The sequence below is a fragment of the Apus apus genome, unplaced genomic scaffold, assembly GCF_020740795.1.
Source record: "Apus apus isolate bApuApu2 unplaced genomic scaffold, bApuApu2.pri.cur manual_scaffold_30_ctg1, whole genome shotgun sequence".
Lineage (NCBI taxonomy): Eukaryota > Metazoa > Chordata > Aves > Apodiformes > Apodidae > Apus > Apus apus.
Window position 1 is genome coordinate 555245 of NW_026248848.1, and position 22184 is coordinate 577428.

The 22184-nt window shown below is 50.5% G+C and overlaps 1 protein-coding gene and 1 pseudogene across 1 annotated transcript; both read right to left on the reverse strand.

The window, feature by feature from the left end:
• LOC127396179 (zinc finger protein 850-like) overlaps positions 1–22184 on the reverse strand; it is a 35382-nt pseudogene that overhangs the window by 12624 nt on the left and 574 nt on the right.
• LOC127396197 (zinc finger protein 271-like) lies at positions 839–21811 on the reverse strand. The gene is made up of 2 exons (XM_051643816.1): positions 17069–21811; positions 839–1760 (listed from the first exon to the last, which is right to left on the reverse strand). The coding sequence occupies exons 1-2, from the start codon at positions 17802–17804 to the stop codon at positions 1057–1059; spliced, it is 1440 nt and encodes a 479-aa protein (XP_051499776.1). The 5' UTR covers positions 17805–21811; the 3' UTR covers positions 839–1056.

Here is a 22184-nt window from a genome sequence, read left to right on the forward strand (position 1 = left end):
AAGTGCGTCATGGAGATGCACACGTGCCTCTGAGTCGAGCCACTGAGGAACATGGACACAACCAACGAGCAGATGAGGCTGCTCAAGTGTTCCAAATGGACTTAGACTGGGAACATGAGGGTGAGCTCTTTCTGGCTCAATGGGCCCATGACACTTCAGGTCATCAGGGCAGAGATGCAACACACAGATGGGCTTGTGACCGAGGGGTGGACTTCACCATGGACACTATTGTGCAGGTGATCCACGACTGTGAGACATGTGCTGCAATTAAGCAGGTGAAATGGTTGGAACCTTTGTGGTATGAGGGGAGGGGGTCACAGTACAGGTCTGGGGAGGCCTGGCCAATTGACTCTGTCACACTGCCTCAGAGCTGCCAGGGCAAGTGGTGTGTGATTACAATGGTGGCAACAAGTACAGGATGGTTGGAAACATCTCCTGTGCCTCAGGAGAACAGCCAGGAATACTATCCTGGGCCTTGAGAAACAAATCTTGTGGAGGCATGGTACTCCAGAAAGAATCACCCTGTCATATAATTTTATTGACAATTTTATTAATAAAAAATAACCCCAAATGGTATCAAGCCTCAGGCTGTGCTGCCCTGTCCCCCCTCCCCCAAGTTTTCAGCCATCACATTCAGATGTTGAAGAGCAGAGACCAATTTTGGGGTGTAAATCTCCCCAAAACAGCACCCTAGAAGACAAAGGCATTTTTTGCCTCAAAAGGACCCAATCCCACATCATTGCCCCACTTTCTTTGCAAATCCCCTCGCAAAGTCACCCTAAAAATGTACCATATGGATTTCCCCCCCCTAAAAAATAGCTGGCGCCCCATCCCACCACATCCCCTTTGTCCCTTGAAGGTGTCACCATGATAAAGACTTATTTGTGGCCTTATTTTGGTAACAAATCTCCTTAAAGATGATTTAAAAAAAAAAAAAGTTGGATGGGACATGAAGTGATTTCTGAGCTGACACCATTTTATGCTCCACAAGAAGCCAGAGAAAGCATCATTGGTGGATCAGAGCTTGGAAAATGTGGTGACCTTGACCATGCCCCTTTACTCTTGTTGATCCCTGAGGTGGGTCCGGCCATGACGGATGAGATGTGACCTCCGGTAAAACCTCTTCTCGCACTGGGAGCAGCTGAAGGGTCGTTCACCTGTGTGGAGCTCTTGATGGGTCTTCAATGATGAGAGCTGCCTGAAACTCTTCTGGCACTGGGGACATGTGTAGGGTTTCTCTCCCGTGTGGATGAGACGATGGTTGAAGAGTGTAAAGCTCTTGCCGAAGCTCTGCCCGCAGTCAGGACACTTGTAGGGACGTTCACCCGTGTGGACACGGAGGTGACAGATAAGGACTGATCTTTCCACAAAGCTCTTCCTGCATTTGGGACACATGTAGGGTTTTTCCCCAGTGTGGACACGTTGGTGACGTATACAAGAGCTGCTGGTAATGAAGCTCTTCCCACACTCAGTGCACTTGAAGGGTCTCTCACCCGTGTGGATGCGCTGGTGCCTGATTAACTTGGAACTGTCAATAAAACCCTTCCCGCACTCCAGACACCTGAAGGGTCTCTCCCCTGTGTGTTTTCGCTGGTGATGGATTAATTGGTAGTTGTAAAAATAACTCCTCCCACACTCCAGACACCTGAAGGGCTTCTCACCCGTGTGGATTCGCTGGTGCAGGGTTAAATTTGATCTGTTGTTAAAACTTTTCCCACAGTGGTGGCAGTCGTGGGACATGGCACCGGGGTGAAGTTGTCACCGTGGGACCAGATATGAGGTGGATCCAAACAGGCAACCCCTATAGGGCCACTCACCCCTTTGAATGTTCCAATGGCCAAGATGGGCTGGGCAGATCCTGACCCTTTCCCGTGTTCCTCACCAACAGCAAGCTCTTCTCCCACGTGGATTTGATGATGTTCCACCAAGGCTGAGGGGTGACTGAAAGCTGCCTGGCCCTTGGGTCACCCAGAGGGGTTTTCAGCCAAACGAATCCTACAATGGGACAATAAAGCTGAATTTTGGGTCAAGCTGTGGCCACCCTTGGGGCACTTCCAGGGTTTTGGCCCAGGTGCATCTGCCAATGGGACAGTAAAGCTGAAGCACTGCTGGGATTTCAAGGGGCTGAAATCTGCCCCGTGAACTCCCAAAACCCACCTGTGGGGGGGCTTCAACCCTCTGCTCTGTGTCCTGTGTTTGGGTGATCGGTGCAGGGTCACATCAAAGCAGCTCTGGGACAAAATAGGATGCAAGGTGAAAAATGAGGGGCATTGCCCATGGATTTCAACCCCCATCCCATCCTTAACTGGGCTTTAGGGGCTGCTCTCACACCCATAAGGAGTGAGGTGGTGCAGCATTGGGTGAGAGATCTTTGAGGGGTGCTGGGTGTCTCAGCTACTCCTGGGATGCATTGAGTTCCTCCCATTGCACCCACCCTCCATGAGATGATTTGCAGGTACTCCTTTCACTTCTGCCAGTTCTAGGGTGGTTTAGGGCTCCCAAGCTCCATGCACCTTTTTCCCTCCTTAATAAACATCATTAGTCTTCTAAGAGCTAATAAACCCTTTAGAATCACAGAATCATAGATTCATAGGGATTGTACGGGACCTCTGAAAATCATCAAGTCCAACCCCCCTGCTGCAGCAGGAACACCTAGGGAAGATTCCACCTCGTTAACAGGTGTTAAATGAGTCCTTGGGACCTTTAAAGCTCATCCAGTCCCACCCCCTTTCATGGACAACTAGTAGACTTTACGACTCCCTCTTTGCCTCCTTGCGAAGCCGCCTCGGGGCAGCCGCCGCTGGAGGGCAGAGGGGCAGACAAAGGGTGCTGAGTGGCCGTGCACATCACCACACATCATCCTCTGCTCATAAACCTAAACCTACTCTAGGCAACTTGAGCCCATTTCCTCTTGTCCAGTCCCTTATTCCTTGGGAGGTGAGACCACCCCCACTTCTCTCCAACCTCCTCTCAGGAAGGTCTCTCCTCAGCCTCCTTTTCTCCAGGCTGAGTTCCCAGTTCCCTCAGCCGCTCCTCAGATGCCCAATCGCACCTACCCACCTCTCGAATGATTTGGCGGTTCCTTAGCGCAGCTCCCTGACGCCCAGGAAGAGCTGGGGTCCCCTGGAATAAAGTGAGGGGTCTCAAATCGCACGCAATCACCACCAGACTGACTTGGGAGTCCCCCGGAATTATTTGGGTGTCCGCTATTGCAGCTCCCTCCCCCGGGGATGAGTTGGGAGTCCCCAGTCACAGCCCCCAGACCTCGGGATGAGTTGGGCTCCCCCATCATAGCCCCCGACACGGGGATCAGGGCCAGTATCATTAGGAGTCTCCTGGGATAACTTTGGGTCTCGCCAATGGCAACCCCCTTCCGTTAGGACGAGTTGGGGTCCCTCGGGTTGATACGGAGTCCTCCGGCACGTGTTGGGGACGCCCCTCTGCAGTCCCGTCCCCCCCCCCCCCCCCGAAATGAGTTGGGATCCCCTGCTATGAACTGGGGGGGGGTCCCCTTCTACCCTCCGCTCACCCCAGGAGAACTTAAGCTTCTCCCACCCAGTGTAGGAATATTGGGATAGACGCCGCCTCCCATTACCCCCCACCCCGGTACCTGCAGCGGGGGGCACAGCCCAGCCCGGGGGGCGATGCTCTCTAGCTCACGAGTCCGAGGGTCCCGGCTGCGGAGCGAAACCTGCTGCAGGGCGATCCTGGGAAGCGCTGGGAGATAAAGGGGAGGGGCGGAGGCATGGAGGGGACGGGGCGGGGGGAGGGGGCGGAGGAGGGAGTGGGGTGTCCGGGAGGAGAGGTTTGAAGTTTGCAGGGGGGGGTGACACACGTGTGTGTGTGCGCGTGTGTTACGAGTGTGCGCACCGACACAAACCCGTTGTGACACCAGGAGGGCTCGTGTCACGAGGGGAGGGGGGACATCAGGCCGTGTCACGGATGGGGAGGGGGGACATCCCACCTCGCCGGCGCCCACCCAGCCTCAGCACAAAGCCCGCGCCAGCCTGGAGAGAAGGGGCTGGGCAGTCGCTGCTTCCAGGTGGAAAGGCAGCAGGACAATGACCAACCCGGCACTTCCCCACGGAAGGTTCTTCTTGCTCCTTCCTTTGCATCTCAGCCCCGGGCTGGTCCTTGCCCTGGGTTTGCTGGGACAGACAAAACCATTTTTTTCTCTTCAGAGGAGCTGTGTGTTTGGGAGGCTGCAGAGTCCAACTCTGCGGGAACGTGGGGGCTCAGAGGGGTTGGGTTGGGTTGTCCCCAGCTCTGGAGTGTGGGTGTCACGGGGACCAGGAGCTAAGGCCGGGGCAGCTGCCCGGAACCAGCCAAGCCCAGAATTCTAACTCATCTCCGTCTCCCTCCCGGTGCATGGGGCAGTCTGGGGGATGATCTGGCTCCTGCCATGGCTGCCGTCCCCAGAGGATCCCGCGGCACACGGGGCTACGTTCCCGCTCCCCTTCCCCCTCCCGGGTTCAGCAGGACTTCCCATATGGGGGGTGAGCGTTGGGAATTCTTGCCTGGCACCCCCCTCGGCACCATCTCGGGTTACACATTGTGTCATGGAATCATGGAATGCTTCAGCTGGAGAGAGACCTTAGAGCTCTTCTCTTTCCAAGCCCAGCAGTGGGCAGGGACACCGCCGCCAAGGCTGGTGCTGCAAAATCCGTTCAGCAAGTCGTGCATCCAGCCCTGCAAGAAAGAGTGTTTGTTTTCTGAATCTCCAAAATGAGTCTTAGAGAGTTTCATTCTGCCGAATTTTAGGGTAAGATTTCAGCCACCCAGATGGGACAACGCTACTCAAGGGATCCTGGGATGGCAGGACCTCCGGCAGCACCAAGGAAATTCTCCGGGAGACCCTCTGATCCCCAGACAAAAGAGCTCAAACCAAGTGCCCCAGTTAAGTGTAAAGGCATTCTTTTCTGATGCTGGTGCCTGCCCGTGAGGCGGTGGTGAAGGATCCCCCCGGGGTTGGGCTGTAAAAGGTACTTTAGAAAACTGAAAAAGAAAAAAGAAAAGGGTCCCCTGATTGTTTAACTTGGTTCCTGGAAATCGGTGCTTAGTTTCCTGGACAACGGTTTCTGTCTTGGAGATTTCATTAAGGTGTGTCTGGTTGTGCTGGTTTTGGTCTTTTGAATGACTTACTTTGTTTATCGGGGAAAAAAAAGAAAAGAAAAAAAAAAAGAGATAGGTATCTGTAATTTGCATTTCTGTTGATATATCCAGACTGCAAAAAAGAGTAGATAATTATTAATCCTGATCAGGGGCTCGAGTCCCCATAGTTGAATTTGTAAATTGTATTTTTTTCTTGATCCAGATAGAGTAGCAAGAGATTTTTAAATTATAATTAAAACTCGGGATCCTGATTGGAAAGACATTGCAGTGGTGATGCAAGTGGATCCGAATTGGGATCCAAACGGAGGGGGACCGCCGAGGCTTTAACACCATATCAAAACCGGATCCTATTTGGCTTTGGAAATGCAAAACCGAAAGAGATGATTTGGTCTGAATTGTATGAAGTGAAGCAGGATCGAAAAGAGTCCCCTACAGACTTCCTGAATGGATTGAAAAATGCAGCTCGCAAGTGCACAACTATCGATCCTGATTTAGAAGTGGGTAGAGCTCAGTTAGTTTCCCTGTTTATGGGAAAATCGATAGATGACGTGAGAAGCAAACTGCAGAAGCTGCAGGGCATGGTGTCCAAAATTTAGGTAAACTTTTGGATGTTGATTGGTCAGGGCAGGATTTGCTTGAGAAATTAGAATTTAATGTAAAGAAGGTGAAGTGGAAGCTCTGATTTCAGAACCCTAATATGTTGGGGCAGCAGCCTTGTTGCTGTTACAGGAGAGGAACCCCAAAGAAGAGAAAATACCTCAAGAAGTGGAGGATGCTGTGATTCCTGTAGTGTGGGCCAGAGAAATCCCAGGAAGGTCCAAAAGAGCAGAACGAGTAAGAATTGACCTTAAACCAGGATCAACACATTTTCCTTTTTGGAAATCAGCAAGCAAGAGGATTGGAAATGTGGAGAAAACAAAATAGGCAAGGAGCTGTACTGGAGGATGCAGATGATTTCTAAATTGCAGCAGAAACCCAAGAGCACTGTATTCTTTTAAACACAAACCTTCTCAGCTTCCTGGGACTGAGTGGATACCGAGTATGGAAGCAGAAGGCTGAAATGGCTCCGCAAGCAGTTGCATACTTGGGATTTGAGATCCTACAAGGACAGAGACAGCCGGGATCTGAGCCAAAGGAAGGCAGCTGCCATCTCCCTGAGCCAGCGACCGTCAGGGAACTACGAGCATTGCTGGGAATGGTCGGATGGTGGTGGCCTGTGGATCACTAATTACAGACTATTAGTGAGCCCCTTGTATGATCTATGGAAAGACCCCCCGAACGGATACCTTGATTGGGCAGGTAACAGCAAAGCTGCTTGTAAGCAATTCAAGCGAGCCCTGATGGAAGCACCTGCCCTCAGTTCCGGGATCTTACCAAGCCTTTTGAACCTTTTATAGACAAAAGGAAAAATACTGCTCTGAGAGTTTTAGCCCAGCATCTGGGAACAGAATGGAAGGCAGTCACCTCGTTCTCTAAATAAGGGCTGGCTTGGCTGTCTCCAAGCTGTGGCTGCAACTCTAGGACAGAGGATTACAGTGTATGTACCTCATATGGTGGTCACAGTGCTGAAACAAAAACTGGGGCGTACTGGGTCACCCCCAGTTGCATTCAAAAATACCAAGTGGTGCTGCTGGAGCAGGGTGAACCACATCTCCAAATGACATTGATTGTTAATTCTGCTGTGTTGCTCTCCACCCACCAAATGGAGGCCATGCCTGAGCGTGACTGTCCACAGACAATCAAGAAGCTCTATTCCAGTCCACCAGGCCTGGAAGACACTCCACTAGAAGACCTGACTGGGAATTACCAACAAGCAATAGCAACTTTGTCTGAGAAGGGAAGCAGAACTCCAGATAAGCTGTGATAGCCCTCGAGGAGCTGATAGAAGAATGGGCCTTGTCACCACATCATCAGCCCAGAGGCATAATTAATAGCCCTCAGCAGAGCACTAGAGCTGAGCAAAGGAAAAAGGGCCAACATAGGGACAGATTCAAAATATGCTTTTAGGATAGTGCCCATGGGGGAATTTGGAAGGCACGAGGCCTCCTGTCTGCCCAAGGAACTGAAATCCAGCATGCACTTCAAATACAAAATTTTTGAAGAGTATCCAGGAATCAAAAGCAGTTGCAATCACACATCGCAAGGCACATCAAAAGGGTAAAACCATTCCAGAACTGGGTAATCACTTAGCAAATGAAGCTACAGAAGAGGCTGCAAAGAAGGGCATCTTAGCTCTGTTGCCAGAAGGAGAAATAACTTTACCAGACATACCACCAAATTATAATGATACAGATCATAAGCTAATCAATTATAAATCTATCACAGAAAAATGTGACATTTGTTTGAAAGAATAATCCTACCAGCAGTAATAAATTAGTCTTTGGTGTAGCTAAAGGAGGATATTCCCCTGGAGATGATTGGCAAATAGACCTCACTGAGTTACCCAGAAAAGGAGGGTACATCCTGGTCTTGGTTGATAATCTCACAGAATGGCCCAAAGCTTTTCTTTGTTGCACCAATAAGGCATGAGAAGTAAGGTGCTACTGAAATAAATCATCCCTCAACGTGGTGTCCCTTTGGGAATGTCATCAGAGAATGGACCCTGTTTTACTGCTAAAACTGTGAGACCTTTAAGAAGCCACTAGCATAGTTAAGGTTCAGAATTCAGCCCCGTGGGAAAGGTAACCTAAGTCCCCATGAAGTGTGGCATGGGTGACCCTATCAGGCTCCACATTTGCCAAACATCACTCATATTATGGGAGAAATAAACCTTAAAAGTCATTTGACATCTCCAGGAAACACCTCGAGGGAACTCCAGAAATACATGGAAACGAGCAGAGCCCTGGAGCTCAAAGCACCAGCTCACCATTTCCAACCTGGAGACGGGGTCTACATCAAGACCTGGAACACCGAGCAGAAAAGTGGAAAGGACCATTCCAAGTCCTAACAACTTATAAAGTGGTGAAAGTTTGGGGCAAAAGTATATGTGTGCGCTGTTCAAGGATTAAAAGGGCTCCCCCCAATGGGAGGTAGAACAACAATTGCCTCTTAAACTAAAATTAAAGGCATTGTAATTGGGTTTTGCTTCTTGTCTATAATAACCTTACCAGCCACAAGCCAATTAGGACAGTAGTTATCTTGGGACCAGAATTCCCATTTCCCAGGATGCAAAATACTCCTGACAGATTTCATAGAACTCATTGTTGGATTTGTTCTCTTTTACCAACACACTCCTCAGGATCACCCGGGTACACGGGTATTGCTAAACCAGCTCACGTGCTTGAGGCCCCCGGCCTGTTACTCACTCGGATGCAAGGGAACCATCCCACTCCAGCCAGTGAGCCCAGGAACTGGGTAGATATTAACATCCCTGTAGAAAAGGACCTTCAGGGTTGTAATTTCACGTGCGTACAAAGCTGTTCTCTAGATGTCACCACAGGACAGCAAGAAGTGAATGCATCAGATGCTTTTTGTGGGAAGAATATGGCCATAGAGGTAGGAGAAGAGAGGGATGTAGTTCCTATCAATTTTCTGGAGTTACATGGAGGGACCTAAGTTTCTGAAGAATGTTTAAGAGAAGGACCAGGAAACCTACAGTTGGCTGGCTGGTACCTAAAAATGACAGAGTGGGCTGGTATTGTCTGGATCGAGCCTTTGACACTTTTTCTCTTCCTGATTTTACAGTGACACACGTACACATGCATGTGTCTCAGCCCTCACCAAACTTCCAACCCCTCCCCCCAGGCACCCCCAGCCCCCCCTGGCCCCACCCCTCTGCTTTATCTCCCAACGCTTCCCGCGATCGCGCTGCAGCTCCCGGCAGGTTTCGCTCAGCAGCCGGGACCCTCGGACTCGTAACTGGAAAGGAGAGCCACCCTCCAGGATGACCTGGAGAGGCTGGAGGAGTGGGCTAGCAGGAACCTTATTAAGTTTAACAGGGAGAAGTTCAAGGTCTTGCACCTGGAAACATATAACCCAGGAGTGCAGTTTAGACTGGGATCCACCTGGCTGGAGAGCAGCCCTGTGTAAAGGGACCTGGGGTCTTGGGGCATAACAGGCTCAACCTGAGTGAACAATGTGCTGTAGTGGCAAAGAAAGCCAACAGGATGCTGGGCTGTGTCAACAAGGACATCACCAGCAGAGATCGAGAAGTCGTCATCCCACTCTTCTTGGTGCTTGTCAGACCAGCCTTGGAGTATTTGGTTCAGTTTTGGTCCCCACTCTACAAAAAGCACACAGAGAGGATCGAGAAGGTCCAGAGAAGGGCCAGAAGGATGGTCAGATGGAGGACCTGCCATATGAGGAGAAGCTAAGAAAACTGGGTTTGTTCAGCCTTGAGAAGAAAAGGTTTAGGGGACACTTCGTCACCATGCTCCAGTACTTAAAGTGTGGCTACCAAGAAGATGGAGACTCTCTGTTTACAAGGAGTCACATGGAAAAGACAAGGGGTAATAGGCACAAGATGCTCCTGGAGAGATTCTGATTGGACACGAGGTAAATTTTTCACCATGAGGACAGTTAAACATTGGAATGGTCTCCCAGGGGAAGTGGTGGATTCCCCCACATTGGACAGTTTTAAGCCTCAGCTTGGCAGGGTGCTGAGTCACCTCATATAAACTACAGTAGTACCTAGGAAGGTTGGACCAGATGATCCATGAGGTCCTTTCAAACCTGGCATTCTATGAATCCATGATACTAAAATACCCACCCACAGGTTAGTGGGACCCTTACTAACAACAAGCCCCCCACTCCTTGAGCAGGCTCGGTGAAATTCCTGACCATTGCCACTTGGGATGGAAGGGAGGTGTTAGTCAACCAATTGCATGCACGAGTGATAGAATGATGTTAAATACAGTTCTTTCTCATGCTTCTGGGTATAAAAGTAGCACTTGTGTTGTTTCTATAAAATTCAGACCTGGGGTCTCTCCTTGTCCATGTCCAACTGTGGTGGTTCAGAAACTGGGACACACGCACACACACAACTAACATGAAACTTAGTATCATTTGGGGGTTATTTTGTATTAATAAAGTAATAAAATTATATAAAGGGGTGATGGATCAATCCCTCACGACTTTAGGGGTGTGAAGTGATGGGGAAACCCTTGGGTGCTGGGAGGTTAGGACCCTCTCCCCAAAAATACCTCTTTTGTCCCACCCTGGGGTGCAAGGATGATCCCCACTGCAGGTGGGTGTTAAAGTGGGGTGCTATTTATTTGGGGGGGTGGGGGGGGCTTCAGACCTCAGTCTCCCTCCTAATTTGTTTTGTGCAGGATCTCAGTCATCACCCTGTGGGGTGCAGGGCTTCTTGGGTCCCCTCTCACCCCCGTTCCACTCAAGGGGACATGCATGGTACTGCCAAAGAAACTTTTGTAGCACCCCTAGGAAGAAGCAGGGTGCAACCCCCAGGAGCCAAGAGCTGCAGTGGTGGGGGGAAACCCACAAGCTCTGGGAGACCCCCAGGACTCCCAAGAGGGGACAGACTGGATTTGGGTGCTGGGAGGCCCCAAGACCCACTTCTGGGAGCATCTGCACCCTTCTGGTTATGCCCCTTGTGGGGTCAATTCCCTTGTAACTATCCCACCCAGCACCCTCCAGCTTTTGTGGTTCTTTGTCCCTAAGTAAGGCTGTGGTTGTCCCAAACCTTCTGTCATGGTGTCCCCATCCCTCCTCACACCATGTCCCCAACCCTTCTCATGGTGGCTTCTGCCTTGGAGCCTTGATCCTCTCCTGGGACCATCTGGCTCTGGGCTGACTCTTTCCCTCAGCTCCTGTGATTCCCAACCCCACTCCACGTTAACCCTGTCCCAGCCAGAGCGAGCTGCTGGGGATGGTCTCTCTCCCCAGCAGGTCTGGGGTCCATCAAGGAGGAGGAGGAATGGCAGCAGGATGCTCCTGAGCAAGCAGATGCACTGGTGAGATGCCCAACCTCCAGCTGGCAGTGGTCCTCAAGGTGCCATCCTGGGGAATCCTCACTCCCAGGGGATAATGGGAGCAATGAGAACCCCAACACCTGCTGGGAACGTGGGAAGAGCTCTCATGGCTGCTTGGCACTGGTGAACCACCATTGGATCCGTGTGGGTGAAGGGCCCTTCAGTTGCCAGGACTGTGGCCAGTGCTTCAACCCTCACTCCAAGATGGTCATCCACCAACATCTGCCACCAGCCAGTGTCCCTGTGCCTGCCCCAAAACCAAAACCAAAACAACAAAAAGAAACTGGCTTAACCCCTCAAAGGTCCAACCTCTTAAAACCCAGGTATTGCTTACTATTTCATTTGGCAGAACTTATTCAAAAGGGGTTCAGCTCCTTGGATACCTCTTAGGTAACCTTACAGCCCAACACTGCAGGGCCTTTGTCACTGTCTTATGGGCAGGTCTTCTGGTTTGAGCCAAGATGAAGCCAATTTTTCTTTTACTGATTTTTTTTTTCCTTCAGTCAGCTCTTTAACCAGCAGCGAGTGCTCCAGCCAGTGGGCTGATAACAATGGAATGTTTATGTTACTGCTGAGATTCCAAGGTCACGTCTTTGCCCTGTGGCCTGAGATGCTGCAGAGACATCTATGAGCCCACCCGCGGCAGTGTTAGAAAAGAAATGTAGTGTTGTTTTTGCATTCTGGTGTTAGAAACATAGTGTCGGGTTTGGTTTTTATATATATATACCCTAGTGTTAGGAATATAATAGTTTGAGATAAGTGAGATATCTGCACATTCCAAGGACACCGGGAGTGGTTTACAGCCCAAGAAACTGAGGGAGTGAATTGGGCTCCATCTGGGGGATCCGAACATGGAGCAGGATTTATGGCCCAAGATAAGACCAAACAAAGCCACCTCTATCTTGCTCCTAGGAGCAGGATGGCACCAGTAGATTTGTTAATTGGGAAGACAGCCAAGGGGGCAAGAAAGGTCAAAATTTTACCTTAAAAGGTAAAAAGTAAACTGCTAGAATGGAATGTGTAAACAGGGGCGGGAAACTTAGAGGATAATTAGAAGTGTCAGAAAGGCTGTAAACCCTGGAGTACCCAGCCAGTGGGGAAACAGGGGAGGGAACTTTGTCAGGAATAGGGAATATAAACCGTTATTCACCTGACCATGGGTGTGCCTACTTGCTTAGGTCACCCTTTCTTGCAAGAATGTAAATAAACTGTGTTTCACTGAAGGATCTGTGTGGGCCTGTTCATTGGCACCACAAACGTTTCTCACAGTAGGGAAGGCTGAACTAGACGGACAGCAAAATTGGCCAGAGATATTCCGTTACATATATCTATGTACGTGCAGAGGAAGGTCAGAGATCACAAAAAACAACTTCCTTCCTGCTTCTTCTCCCCTTCTTTTTCCGTCCATGGCCGGCATCCAGGGAGGACTCTGTCCATCCATCCATCCATCACTGTCGACCCCCAGGCTGTGCATTTTCTGACCCTCATCACTCTCCCCTCAGCTCCTGGCTGCTCTGCCCTCCCTCCAGCAGCTCCGGGACATTTCGGGGCTGCTCACAGCTCAGGAGTTGCTGGAGGAGCTGCTGGGGGTGGGGGGAGGCAAGAGGGGTTTGCACATTCCTGAACACACGTAGAAAATTCTGCATTTTTATTTCATAATTAATGTTTAATTAAAGCTGTCTAGTTTAGTTTTCCATCCAGAAACATCTTTCTTATTCTCTCTCCTTCCCTAACTGGATGGGAGGGACTCCAGAGCGTTGTTGTCTCTGGTTTAATTGCGAGTCCTGAGTCAAACCCTGACAGCAGGCAACCGCAGGGGAGTCCAACTCCACAGGGGGAGTTCAAGTTCAACCCCCCCTTAATTAGAAATTAATTGAATGCCTTTAAACTCACCAGGGCTCTTGCTCTGAGCTCTTCAGTCCATGGATTGGAGGAACTCCCTGAGAATCCCTCAGCACCTGCTGGAGGTCCTACCATTCCCAGGATCCGTCGAGCTTCAGGAGCAGTGTCACCTCTGGGTCACCAAGGTGTTACCAGAAGCATTTTTTAGTGCATTCTGGATGCATGTGGAATAGCTTCCAAAGTCATGCAGCAATCCCATTGACAACGTTTAGCTTATATAGACCTTTTGATCACACTTCTCAGGGGAAAAAAAAAAATAAATATTTAAAGTTGATGACAATATTTGCATTTTCACTACACGTGTGCAATAGATGGCTAAAAAAAAATAAAAATAAAACCTTTCCAGGAAAAATCTGATGGTCTCTGGTGCCCCTTTGTGGTTGTCAGAGGGGCATTTTTCTTGTGACTTTTAACTGAATCCACATACTTTGCGCACAAATATGGACATTGTTCAGTGAAGGGGCCAAGTTTCCCAGCCGGGCACAAGAAGTTTTACCATTATCTCTGCCCCACGAACTGGGCAGACTCAACATCGACACCTGTTGGTGCTCTTGGTACAACAATTCTGGGGCTCTATAACTTGCCCAGGAACACAGGACCAAGATGTCACAAAACACAACTTCAGCCCAGTAATCTCCTCCAAACAACAGTCTCTTCTCACAAGACAGATTCACTCTGGTAAGTTTCCATGAGGCCTAATTCTACCTTAACATTTCTATTAGAACTATCAGTATCAGTTCCACCCTCTTAGGTGAGGGAAGTTGCTAGAAGAGACCATGATAAGGTGCTTTGGGGAACAGAGAATTTGGTGAAACACCTTCAGAAAACAATTATGAGCAGAGCTATGATAGAAAATCTTTGATCCATCACAGAAAAGCATGAAATTTGTCTTAGAAATAACCCGAATGCTAGCAATAAACTGGTTTTTGGGGTTTCCAGAGGAGGAAATTCTCCTGGAGGTTGCTGGCAAATAGATCTCACCAAGCTGCTGGAAAATAGGGGTATCCATGTATTTTGGTTCTGGTTGATACTTTTCCCGGATGGCTCAAAGCAGTAATAAGGCAAAGGAAGTAGTTAAAATGATGCTAAAAGAGATCATCCCACCATTTGGGGAGGTCATCAAATAATGGGCCTCACTGGAATAGTGAAACAGCTGACCAAAGCTTTGTCCATAGTCTGGGAGTACCACACCCCTTATAGACCACAATCCAGCAGTAAAGTGGAGTGAATTAATGATGCCCTCAAACAGCAGCTTGAGAAAACTTGTCAGGAAGCATCCCTGACCTGGGTACACACCCTAACCACAGTGTTGCTGAGGGTCAGAATTCAGCCTCATGAAATGGGTAATCTGAGTCCATGTGAGTTATCCTATGGATGACCATACCATCCCCCACACGTGCCATGTGCCACTCATATCACGGGAGAGCTAAACTTAACAATTCTTGTCATATCTCTGGGGAATACTTTACAGGAGCTCCAGACATACATCACAGCAAATAGACCCCTGGACCTCCACACACCAGCACATCCTTTCCAGCCTGGAGATTGGGTCTACATAAAATCATAGAACATGCAACCTTTGACAGAGAAGTGGAAAGGACCATTTCAGGTTCTGTTATCCACCTACACAGCAGTTAAGGCCTGGGGAAAAGGCCCATGGATTCACTATTCAAGGATCAAGAAGGCTCCCACTCCATGGGTAGAGGAGCAGCAGTCTCCCCTCAAACTGAAATTAAAAAGATCATTATTTGGTTTCATGCTTGGTCCGTGGCAATTATGATAGCCATGAGTCAAGTTGGCCAAAATTTCCATTTGATGTGAGTCCAAAATCTTACACAAGGGCTTGTATAGGCAGATCAAAGTGACAGAATTTCCACAAATTTGGCAGAAAGCTGGGAAGAGACAAAGGATGACACGTCCTGGGGATGTGAAGAATTGTGGCTCAAACCTCATGGCTACCGACCGGGGCATGGTTGAGAAACCTGTTTGTAATAAGAGCAGTGGCATTTTGCATTTGCATCTTTGCTTGCAGTATGAGCCAGAGTTACAGCTGTTGTAGTCAAGTCTATAAAATAGGGTCTGGGTTCTGAGAATTGAGACCTGGGGTTTGTAAGTGCAAAGTCTCATGAAAAGGGGGAAGTTGATGCCTGTGCACTGAGGCCTGCAAGTTGGGGGGCTGTAACAACAGGCAACAAGAGGAGCATTCCACGCTGATATGCCTGGTTCTCTCTTGTTGAGCAGTTTTGTTAGGAGATATCCATTGGGAAAAGCAATGTGCACAGACATTCCCAGGAATCTGATGCGTGTGGATGTTGATGAGCTATATAAGCTTTGCCTGTTAGCCAGGTTAGAAGGAATGATCCCTTGTGCATCCAGTGCTGTGAGAAAGAATGCCTGGCTGCTGGAACTTCAAACCAAGTGGTAGAGGGTTCTTCATGTGAACTGGATTTTATGATAATCTGGGGGACATCAGGCTTGTGTCATAGATGGGGGGACACATCCCACCTCGCTGGGGCCCACCCAGCCTCAGCACAAAGCCCGCGCCAGCCTGGAGAGAAGGGGCTGGGCAGTCGCTGCTTCCAGGTGGAAAGGCAGCAGGACAATGACCAACCCGGCACTTCCCCACGGAAGGTTCTCCTTGCTCCTTCCTTTGCATCTCAGCCCCGGGCTGGTCCTTGCCCTGGGTTTGCTGGGACAGACAAAATAATTTTTTTCTCTTCAGAGGAGCTGTGTGTCTGGGAGGCTGCAGAGTCCAACTGTGCAGGAGTGAAGGGGATCAGAGGGGTTGGGTTGTCCCCAGCTCTGGAATGTTTGTGTCACAGGGACCAGGGGGCAAAGGCCAGAGCAGCTGGTTTGGGTGTGAAAGAAACTGGTCCCACTCCCTGCCATGGGCAGGAACACCTCCCACCAGAGTTGTCAGGCATGGGGACATGATGGCAGAGAGTTTGGGGACAATCACACAGCAGAAGAGGCTTACTTAGGGAGAAAGCACCACCAGAGGTAGAGGGTCCCAGGAGGGGGGTTGGGGGAGGAATGACCCACCAAGGGGAGTCACATGGACAGTGAGGGTGCTCCCAGGGGTGTATCTTGTGTGTCCAGGGTGTCCTGAGAGTCTCACCACCCCCAAACGCAGTCTGTCCCCTCTCAAGGTTCCTGTGGGGTCTCCCAGGAGTCATGAGGGTCCCTGCCCCAACACAGCTCCATGCTCTTGGGGGTCACACAGTGCTGGTTCCTAGGGCTGGCATGTGAGTCTCCCCAGTGGTTGAACATGTGTCCTTAAGAGGGGCTGGGGGGAAGGGGGGGGGGGGGTCATCAAGAAGCCCTGCACTCTATGGATGCTTGCAGAGCCCCTGAAAATCCCAAATTAGGGGAAATATTGCCCCCCAAGCCAGCAAGACAATGGGGGGCAAGCCCCCCACTTTACCACTGACTTGTGGTGGGGAGCATCACTGCACCCCAGGGAGGGACACGGGGTATTTTTGGGGAGAGGGTCCCAATCTCCCAGCAACTAGAGGTTTCTCCATCACTTTGCACCCCAAGAGCCACAAGGGATTTACCCGTCACCACTTTATAGCACTTTATTATTTTAATAATCGAACACAACCCCAAATGGCTTGAGCCTCAAGTTAGTTGTGTGTGTGTCACCAGTTTTCCAGCCGCCACAGTAGACACTGAAGAGTAGAAACCTATTTTGTGTTCTAAACCGCTCCAAAAAAAAGCATCCTAGAGGAAAAAGGCATTTTTCACATTAATATGACCCAATCCCACCGTGTTGCCCATTTCCTTGCAAATCCTCTCACAAACTCACCCTAATTCACTCTATATGGATTTTGGCCCTGCCGTTAAAAAATAGATAAAAAATAGACTCATCCCACCATATCCCTTCGACCCTTGAGGAGAGTGTCACCATGATAAAGACTTCAATTTGGTCTCATTTTGGTAAAAAAGCCCCCTAAAGATGATGAAAAAAATACTAAAACATTGGATGGGACATGAAGTGGTTCCTGAGCTGATGCCATTTTATGGTCCATGAGAAGCTGGAGAACACATCATTGGTGGGACAGAGGTTGGGGTGACCTTGACTGTGCTCCTTCATTTTTGGTGATCCCTGAGGTGGGTCCGGCTATGACGGATGAGATGTGTCCTCTGGTAAAACCTCTTCTCACACTGGGAACAGCTGAAGGGCCGTTCACCCCGATGGTGCCGTTGATGTATCCATAAGGAGGAGCAGTTTCTGAAGCTCTTCTGGCACTGGAGACAAGTGTAGGGTTTCTCTCCCGTGTGGATGCGATTATGTTTGATCAGCGCAGAGCTCCAGGCAAAGCTCTTCTCACAGTCAGGACACTTGTAGGGCTTCTCATCTGTGTGGACCCAGAGGTGAGAGCTGAGGCCTGTGCTGCTCCTGAAGCTCTTCCCACAATGGGGACACGTGTAGGGTTTCTCTCCTGTGTGGACACGGTGATGGTCGATGAGAGCAGAGCTCCTGGCAAAGCTCTTCTCACAGTCAGGACATTTGTAGGGCTTCTCGCCTGTGTGAACCCGGAGGTGAGAGTTGAGGCCTGTGCTGCTCGCGAAGCTCTTCCCACAATGAAGACACGTGTAGGGTTTTTCCCCAGTGTGGACACGTTGGTGACGCATCCATGTGCTGCTGCTGCGAAAGCTCTTCCCACACTGAAGGCACTTGTAGAACTTCTCACCTGTGTGGATCTGGCGGTGCCGGCGTAACGTGGAATTGTGCGCAAAGCTCTTCCCACACTCCAGACACCTGAAAGGTTTCTCGCCTGTGTGCATTCGCTGGTGCTGGATTAATTGTGATCTACTGCGACAACGTTTTCCGCAGTGGTGGCAGTCGCAGGACATGGCACTAGGGTGAGATAGTCACTGTGGGACCAGGCACGGGGTGGCTCCAAAAGGGCCTCCCCTATAGGACCCCTCACCTTTACAGATGTTCCGATGGTGGAGATGGGCTGGGGGGGATCCTGGCCTTTTCCCACATTCCTCAGCATGGGCAAGTTCTTCTCCCACGTGGATTCGATGATGTTTCAACAAGGTTGAGCCATGAACAAAAAGTTCTCCTGCCCTTGGGGCACCCAGAGGGGTTTTCACCCAGATGGATGGATCCCACAATGGGTCAATAAAGCTGGATTTTGGTTCAAACCATGTCCACCCTCAGGGCACTTCCAGGGTTTTCGGCAGGGAGGGATCACATCAAACCTGCTCTGGGAGAAAATGGGGTGCAAGGTGAAATGGCAGGGTTACCCATGGAGTTGGTCAATCCCCCATCCTTTAGTGGGCTTTAGGGGCTACACTGGCACCCCAAAACAGCAAGATGGGGGGACACTGATGGAGGGATGTCACAAGCCGGTACTTTGGTGGGTGCTGGGAGTCTCAGCCACCACCGGGATGAGTTGGGGTTCTCCCATTGCTCCCACCTTCCATGAGATGATTCAGGCATCCTCCCATTGCAGCAACCCCACCCCTGGGATGGTTTAGGGTGGAGAACTCAGTGACGAGCAATGAGAGCAGCACTGGAGCAGAGATACCAAGAATAGAGAGGAAGGAGGGGCAGGAGGTGCCTGAGCAGAGGTTCCCCTGCATCCCTTGGTGAGATGGCAGCTGTCTGCTGCAGCTGTGGAGGAAAACAGTGGGGCAGATGTGGACCTGCAGCCATGGAGGATCCCGTGCCAGGGGAGGTGACTGTGCCTAAAGTAGCCTGTAGGTCTGTGGGCAGCCCATGTTGGAGCGTCTGTTCCTGAGGGACTCGTGGGAGGGACTCGTGTTGGAGGGTTGGTGAAGGACTCTCTCCCGTGGCAGGGACCCCGCGCTGGAGCAGGGGAAGGCTGTGAGGAGTCCTCCCCAGGACGGGGAAGGAGCAGCTGAAAACAGCGAGTGACCAACTGGCCGGAAAGCCCCTTCCCTGTCCCCCTGTGCCGCTGGGGGGAGCAGGGACAGAAACGGGGAACAAAGGAATTTGAGGGCCGGGAAGCAGGGAGGGGAGGGGTGAGGTGTTTCAGCTCTGCTTCTTGTTCTGTTTGCATCTTGTGAGTCATAAATCAAATTGAATTTTTCCTCAAGTTTAGTTCCTTGTGCCCATGACCACAGTGGGTGGGTGAACCCTCCCTGTCCTTATCTGGACCCATGAGCTCTTAGCTGGGTTTTCTCCTCCTCGTACCACAGTGGGGTGAGGGGTGAGTGAACAGCCACATGGTTCTTTGTTGTCCATCAGACCCAAACCAGGACATGCAAAGGGGGCAATGGGCATCTCCCCCACCTTTACAAGCTCATTCATAAACATCATTAGTCTGCTATGAACCAATCAATACACCAAGTCCCACCTCATCAACAGGTGTTGTCCTTTGGATCCTCAAAGCTCATCCAGTCCCACCTCCTGCCATGGGCAGGGACACCTCCCACCAGACCAGGTGGCTCCAAGCCCCATCCAACCTGCCCTTCAACACTGCCAGGGATGGGGCAGCCACAGATTCCCTGGGCAACCTGGACCAGGGTCTCATCACCTTCACAGCAAAGCATTTCCTCCTAAGATCACAGAATCACAGAATGCACTGGCTTGGCAGGGACCTTTAAAGGCCATCTAGTCCGGCCCCCCTGCAGTGAGCATCTGTTTTGACAGCTGACTACACCACCTGAAACACCACTACCAAACAGAGCCAAGGCACATCAAGTCTGTCACCACAGTGTCTCCAAACAACAGTGCTGATGACAAAAGTTAGGTATCTCATCCCCTTGATTTGTAAGAATTGTTGCTAGAATCTTCAGAGGCTTTTCTTCCCTCCTGCCCTTGGGAAGAGTCCACAGTTTTTTGCCCTTTAATTCTCTTTGGTAGAAATGGGAGGGCTCTTCAAAATGAAAGAGCTTAAGCAAAGACTTGTTTTCACACCTGTGAAATCCCTAGATGTAAGAGAGAAAAAGCCTGGAGGAAGGAAGACTCTCCACTGGTCAATGGGGATTAGACTAGAAATCAGTTAGGTAAACTGAATGTACACAAATCCATGGGCCCTGATGAGGTGCATCCATAAGTGTTGAGACAGCTGACTGATGTTGTTGCTCTACCAGTCTCCATCATTTTCAAAAGATCATGACAAAAGGAAGTGGTGCCTGAGGACTGGAGGAAAGCCAATGTCACTCCAGTCTTCAAGAATGGCAAGAAGGATGATCCAGGAAACTACAGACCAGTCTGCCTCACCTCCATCCCCGGAAAAATGATGGTGCAGCTCATTCTGGAGGTCATCTCTAAGCACAGTGGAAGAAAATAAGGTTATCGGGATTAGCCAGCATGGATTCACCACGGGGAAATAATGTCTGAGTAATCTGACAGCCTTCGTTATGGTGTGACAGAATGGACAGATGCAGGGAGACCAGTGGGTGTGTCTACCTTGACCTTAGCAAGGTTTCTGACACTGTCTCCCATAACATCCTTGTGAGCGAGCTCAGGAAGTGTGGGGCAGAGGAGTGGACAGTGAGCCCACAATAGAGTCCAGAGTGTAGTGAACAATGGTGCAGAGTCCAGTTGGAGACCTGTAACAATTGGAGCTCCCCAAGGGTCAGTACTAGGTCCAGTCTCATTTAACATCTTCATCAATGACCTGGATGAGGGGGCAGATACAAAACTGGGAGGAATGGCTGATTCACCTGAAGGCTGCGCCGTCTTTCAGCAAGATCGGGACAGGCTGGAGAGGGGGGCAAAGAGGAACCAAATGAGGTTCAACAAGAAGTGTAGAATCCTGCACCTGGCGAGGAATAACACCAGGCACCAGTACAGATTAGGAGATGAGCTGCTAGAAAGCATCTCCATGGAGAAGGACCTTGGAGTCCTGGTGGACAAAAAGTTATCCATGGGGCAGCAATGTGCCCTTGTGGCCAAGAAAGCCAGTGGTATCCTGGGGTGCACTGAGAAGCTTGTGTCCAGCAGGTCGTGGGTGTGCCCTGGTTTGAGGCAGGATGAAGCCAATTTTCCTTTTACTGATTTTTTTTCCTTTGGAGAGCTTCTTTTAACCAGCAGCAAGTTTTGCAGCTGTGGGCTGATAATGTTTATGTTGCTGCTGGGACTTCAAGGTCACTTTGCTCTGCTTGTAGAAACTGCAGCCTCAGATGCTAAAGGAGCAAAAGACTCGAATCTACAGACCCCCCTGTAGGGAGGAGTGGACTCAGACAGCAACATTGACCAAAGTGTTACATTCCATGTATCTGCATAAGGTCAGAGGAAGGACAGAGATCCCAGAAGACAACTTCCTTCCTGCTTCTTCTCCCCTTCTCCTCCACCCATGGCCGGCGTCTGGGGAGGACTCCGTTCCTCCCTCACCGTGGACCCCCAGGCTCCAGCTCTCCTGACCCTCATCCCTCTCCGCTTTCTCCAGCAGCCCTTTGGGATTTCTTGGGACTGTTCCAGCTCAGGAGATGCTGTGGGAGCTGCTGGGGTGGGGGGAGGTGAGAGGCTTTTGCCCATATCTGAACATATTTGTATATATTTTCTTTTATCATTAGTATTTAATTACAGCTGTGTAGTTTAGTTTTCAATCCAGCCCAGTCTCTCTCTTTTTCTCTCTCCTTCCCTACCTGGGTGGGAGGGGGGAGGGGATCGAGAGCATTGCTGCAGATTCTGAGTCAAACGGTGACAAAAGCACTTCTGCACAACAAGCCTGCTGTGCTAGCAGAGACTCAGCAAGGATTTTCCAGCTTCTTGCTGCTGGTAGAAACAAAGGATGGAGCCAACTACAGTTTAGCCTGATGGCAGCGGGGTACGGGTTGAAAGGAAAGCGCAGCCCTGAAACTGCAGGTGTGATCCTGATGTCTGTTATTCATTGAAATAAGTAAAATTTGGGGGTGGAGGGGGGGAATCACATTTAGGAACAAAATCAAATAGAAGAGAAGGCACAAGCCCCCGCGGCTGCCGGCGGCCCATGAAGCAGCGGAACCGGCGGGCGGAGCAGCGGCTGTTCCGGCTGCGGAGGGAGCGGAGTCAATGGCCCCTCTGCCGGGTTAGAGCCCTTCCCCCTCATCCCGTCCCTCCTGCCTTTGGCCCAGGCCCCTCCCCAGCTTTCCTGGAGCCCCTTCAGGCACTGGAAGCTGCTCTAAGCTCTCCCTGGAACCTTCTCCTCTCCAGGCTGAACACCCCAGCTCTCCCAGCCTGGCTCCAGAGCTGCTCCAGCCCTCCCAGCATCTCCGGGGCCTCCTCTGGACTCTCCAACAGCTCCATGTCCTTCCTGTCTTGGGGGCTCCAGA

What these genes read in the sequence shown, in the direction of transcription:
- LOC127396197 (XM_051643816.1), bottom strand. Translation starts at nt 17,804, where the DNA reads ATGTCCTGCGACTGCCACCACTGCGGAAAACGTTGTCGCAGTAGATCA. An exon ending in GACACATCTCATCCGTCATA is followed by an intron (nt 1,761 to 17,068) that starts GCCGGACCCACC and finishes TGGTCCCACGGT; the next exon opens with GACAACTTCACCCCGGTGCC.